The 4,446-nt window shown below is 43.2% G+C and overlaps 2 protein-coding genes across 2 annotated transcripts in view; one reads left to right on the plus strand and one right to left on the minus strand.

The window, feature by feature from the left end:
* cep192 (centrosomal protein 192) overlaps positions 1-4,446 on the minus strand; it is a 45,114-nt gene that overhangs the window by 33,012 nt on the left and 7,656 nt on the right. The window contains exons 7-10 of the mRNA XM_024268056.2: positions 1,769-1,881; positions 1,572-1,658; positions 1,261-1,416; positions 1,040-1,190 (exon numbers count right to left, since the gene is read on the minus strand). Coding sequence (XP_024123824.1) covers positions 1,040-1,190; positions 1,261-1,416; positions 1,572-1,658; positions 1,769-1,881 — 507 coding nt within the window. The remainder of the gene's footprint in view (positions 1-1,039; positions 1,191-1,260; positions 1,417-1,571; positions 1,659-1,768; positions 1,882-4,446) is intronic.
* On the plus strand, positions 2,065-3,846 carry LOC112143965. The gene is made up of 2 exons (XM_024268239.2): positions 2,065-2,950; positions 3,117-3,846. Exons 1-2 carry the CDS (start codon positions 2,432-2,434, stop codon positions 3,561-3,563), a joined length of 966 nt encoding a protein of 321 aa, XP_024124007.1. The 5' UTR covers positions 2,065-2,431; the 3' UTR covers positions 3,564-3,846.

Here is a 4,446-nt window from a genome sequence, read left to right on the forward strand (position 1 = left end):
TTTTGAAATGGGAACATGGCATACTTTATGATGTTATACTGGCAATTTGTGCCTTGATTCCAATCCCCACAACATGTGGCAGTTCAAATGAAACGGTCTGAAAAACCAAGTCAGCCTGCAGAGAAACCAGCATGGAACAGCAAGCTGCTGCAGCTGTTATACTGCAGAAAACTTTAGCACATCCACAGCTGAAGGGATAGAGTTACATATCCCAACAGCAGTGGTCTCCAACCTTCTTCAGGCCACGGACCGGTTTAATGTCTGATAATATTTTCACAGACCTGTCCGAAGTAAGCGTCTGATTTTTTAAAGAGTTTTTAAAGAGTTACCAAACCCCAGATGAACTTTTCTTTGTCTGTTGACCTCTATAAATGGGGCTTTAAAAGTGCTGGCTGATGATCATTGCCAAATTTTTGATAAATTAAAATTGTTTAATTCTTGAAAATATAGTAAAAAACCCTCTGTGTGCTGCCCCCTACATGTTGAATTGAGGTATTACAGTTGAATTTGGTGATTGGTCAACCATGTACATTTCAGAAGTCTCACATTATGATCTGCAGCTCCAGAAATGACAATAGTCCTGCACTCAAGCCCCACCCCTCTGACTAGATTTTCATATTTCGGCTGTGGGCGGAGTCAGCCTCCAACTGTTTGGTAACCCTTTAAGTTAAAGGCTCCTCTTGTTTCCTCTATAGGTCTCTTCTGCCAAAAGAAACTTTCCAAATGCGTTTGTTTTTTGTTAACCTTTCTAGCTTCTTGGGGGTTTCAGTTTAGCGGTCAGAGCAGCCACTCAAATAAAGTAGCAGATGGATTTCAACATGTGACCAAGCGACTTTACATGAATCAAGAATTAGTCGATGTGATGGAGAAAATCCAGTAGTTTTTCAAAATAAAACTTCCTTCCGAATCAGATCATAAATAAAACACAAAAATGTAGGTTGTGTTTTGTTTTCTCCTGTGGCCCGGTACCGGTCTGCAGCCCGGAGGTCGAGTACTGCTAATCATCAACACAAAATGAAGGTGTGAGCCGATGCTGCACCTGTGATGGGGGGGTTGATGACCTGACCCTCAGCAGATCTTCTGTGCTCGATGGCAGACGGCGAAGGAGCAGCGCGCCCAGAGGAAGCCTCCTCATCAGAACTGCCTCCTTCCAGGCCCGGCCTGAAGCTTGGACGGTGACTCTCTCCAACCTGTTGAGAAGGCTGTTGCTCAGCATACGCAGCGGTTCTAACCACCACAAAACAAAAAAAGATTCCTAACCAGCTGCCGGGATGTGCTGGGAAGCAGCCGAGGCCTGGAAGAACTGCTCCTTCGAGGAGATTTCTGCTCATCATCATCATCGGTGTCTTCATCACTTGCAGGGCAGGAGTCCATTCCGGTAGCAGCCAGGCGCACGTTGGGCATCTGGAAGTCTTCCTGCAGAAACACCAAAGAAACCTCAAAGCTTATGGATTAATTTCAGTGATTGGATCCAAGAGAGGAAAAGGAAAATCTATAACAGCAAAAACGGCTTCCTGATCACCAAACTGACACAGAGAGGGAGAGCCAGCAGGAATAACAGAAGCACGTACCTGATCATGACCGTCAACAAACGGGTGTCTGTACTGTTCCGCCTCCACAGAACTGGAATCGGATTCATGCGCAGCACCAGCCCGTCCCTGTGGATCACAGCAGCACATCACTATGAACGACGGCGACCGCTCTAAGAGTTCTGCTTCTTGGTCAGAAAGTGTCATCTGCTTTGGGCAGCGGACAGAAAGAGCCTCACAGCAACAGGGATCTCCTGACCCTCCACTCTGCCCCTCTGCATTGACAGAGGGACCAGCTGGTTGAAGTAAACCTCCAGCTCATCTTCAGGCAGGTTGTTCAGGTCATCATCATCTGGAGCCAAAAAAAAAAAAAACACTATCAGAAACTGAGCTCTCTACATCAGAGGTCTCCAACCTGTTTAGGCCACAGACCAGCATGTATGAGGCTGAAGTTAGCGTCTGATTTTTTTTTTTTAGCTTTTTGAGTCAAGAGAAAAAAAAAATCTAGTGTGAATGGGATGTCATAGTTTCCGTTTTTGATTTGCGTTAGTTCTTTAAAGTTAAAATTACTGAGGTGTTCTCATAGAATGCCATTTTAAGACAACTCAATTCAGGCTCAGATTATTCTTTAAAGGCCAAAAAATTTAATCTTAGGCCTTGTCCACACGTAGGCGGGTATTTCTACAAACGCATATCTGCCGACCTCCGTTTTATAAAAAGTGTTGCGTCCACACGTGAACGTTTTAAAAATAATTCCATCCACACGTCCCCGCAAACTTGCGTTCTCGGGCGATGTTATGAGCATGCCAGAACAGTAGTTGGCAGTGTTTTCCAAAAAGTCAGTGACATTTATCCAATCAGCGCACTCCTTTTTGTGTCGTCATTTCCGCAAAACATGAAACATGGCGCTAACCAGCACGTTCGTGTGGACCGACAAAGAGGTGGAATTGCTTTTAAGTGTAGTTAGGAAATATAAAGTTAACAAGACACAAGAAAACATCGATTGGGAGTCATGTCGAAGCAAGTATGTGGACATCTTAACTCAGTATTTGGAGCAGTATCCTGCAGAGACGTCTACCGAGTTTCCCCATGAAAAGCGAGAGCTAACGCGCGCTATCCTGACCACGAAATTAGAGGCAGTCAGCGAAAAATACCGACAGGCTGTTGACTCTTGTCGAAGGAGTAGACACGGTAGAGTGGTTCTACACTACTTTGAAGTGTGTGAGCAAATCTGGGGAGGATCTCCAGCCACTACAGCTATGACGTCGGGAATCGAAACCACTGAACTGGATCAGAGCCTCCCTACTCCTTCGCCTTCTACGTCTTCCTCGTCCACTCAGGAACCAACTGAAAATGTGTCGGACACAGAGTCTGATAACAGTGCTGCTCCCGCGGTGGAGGAGAGACGAGACCTGCTTCAGGTATACATCTCACTATAAATATAAACTGTAATGTTTTAATTTTGATAGTGCATGTCATTTGTTATATTTTATAGCAGAGCAAAGCAGAATTGTAAGCAAGAAGTAGATGTTTATACTCATGTTTTCAAGTTTTTAAATATTAAAATGCCTATGTTGTTTTTTTAAGGCCAAAGTGAGAGGACGCCGTCTGAAGAGAAAGCTTCCTGCTGAAACCCTGTGGCTAAATGCACTTGAAGAAGACCAACGTGTGAATAAGAAACTACTTGACATTTTAGAAACCTCAACAAGGCAATCAAATGAAAATTATGCTAAAATTAACAATACACTCAATATGTTTGCCACATCTGTTGCTGAAGGCTTTTCTCTCCTAAGACAAGTCATGAGCGCTCCTCCTGCACAACACTACATGCCATATGATCCCAGGGGGCACATTTATTCACACACACAAGCACATTCAATTTACCCCGATCAGGCATCTCATTCATTCAACTCACCATCTGCCAGAAGAGCACAGCATAATGCAAACAGCAGCAGCGCACAAGATGTACCTCACACATCACTTGAGAGCTCGGGGCAGTTTTCATACACTCAAGCCCACTTCAATGATGAGTAAAGCATGTTTTATTTTTTACCTTAATGTGATTTTGTTCATCTTATTTGTAAGCATTCAGGTTACTTTTTCCAAGTTTATTAGTTTAACAGACACAAGATTGTGTTTTTATTTGCACAAAATTGCATTGGCAATAAATGTGAAGGCTTTAAGAAGTATGGAAGCTATTGTTGTGTTAATTATACTTTAAATTAGAACTTGACTTTTTATGTTCAATGACACAGTGCAATGTTCATGACATTTCAGAGTCCAAACTGTTCAAAAATAAAAATGTCTTTCAAACTGATTTGTGCAGTTTAATCAGAACAAATACTTCCTGAACCAACCAAGAAAATGATTGAAATACCCTTGTCTCTTTTGTTTAGTAGCTCTTCATTTAAACCTAAAAAATATCAGTCCTGTCTTCTATGTTTCTACAAAATCCTGTCTCTTATGGATCCAGATACTGGGTGAGGACTCTCCGGACCCTCTTCCCTTTGGTGGTCAAGCTGTCTCCTCTTGTAGGTGGTTGTGACCATGGGTGATGTTCTCCGTCGTGCTCAATGGCTTCACTAATCCTGCTGTCATCAATGGAGTCTTTATTAATCTCACAAAAGTTAAGCAGCACGAAACACGCATAAATAACAAAGGGCAGATCGTTGAGATTAATGTACATCGCTCTTCTCAAAGCTCCAAACCGCGCCTTAAATCTCCCGAATGCGCATTCTATTACCATGCGTGCTCTGTCCAAAATACTGTTCCTGTGGATTGCTCCCGCCGTTGGCGTACTCTTTCATTAGATACGGTAACAGTGGGCAGGCGGGGTCGCCTAGGATGTAAACAGAAATTGGCGCTTAATTGTCAATAAGTTGTCTTGGGCACGGTGGGATTTTTTCATTTTTTAGGT

This window comes from Oryzias melastigma, linkage group LG16 (genome assembly GCF_002922805.2).
Source record: "Oryzias melastigma strain HK-1 linkage group LG16, ASM292280v2, whole genome shotgun sequence".
NCBI classification, from domain to species: domain Eukaryota; kingdom Metazoa; phylum Chordata; class Actinopteri; order Beloniformes; family Adrianichthyidae; genus Oryzias; species Oryzias melastigma.

Coding starts and splice junctions, on each gene's coding strand:
- LOC112143965 (XM_024268239.2), top strand. CDS start 2,432: ATGGCGCTAACCAGCACGTTCGTGTGGACCGACAAAGAGGTGGAATTG. Junction 2,951..3,116: donor AGAGACGAGACCTGCTTCAG/GTATACATCTCA, acceptor TGTTTTTTTAAG/GCCAAAGTGAGAGGACGCCG.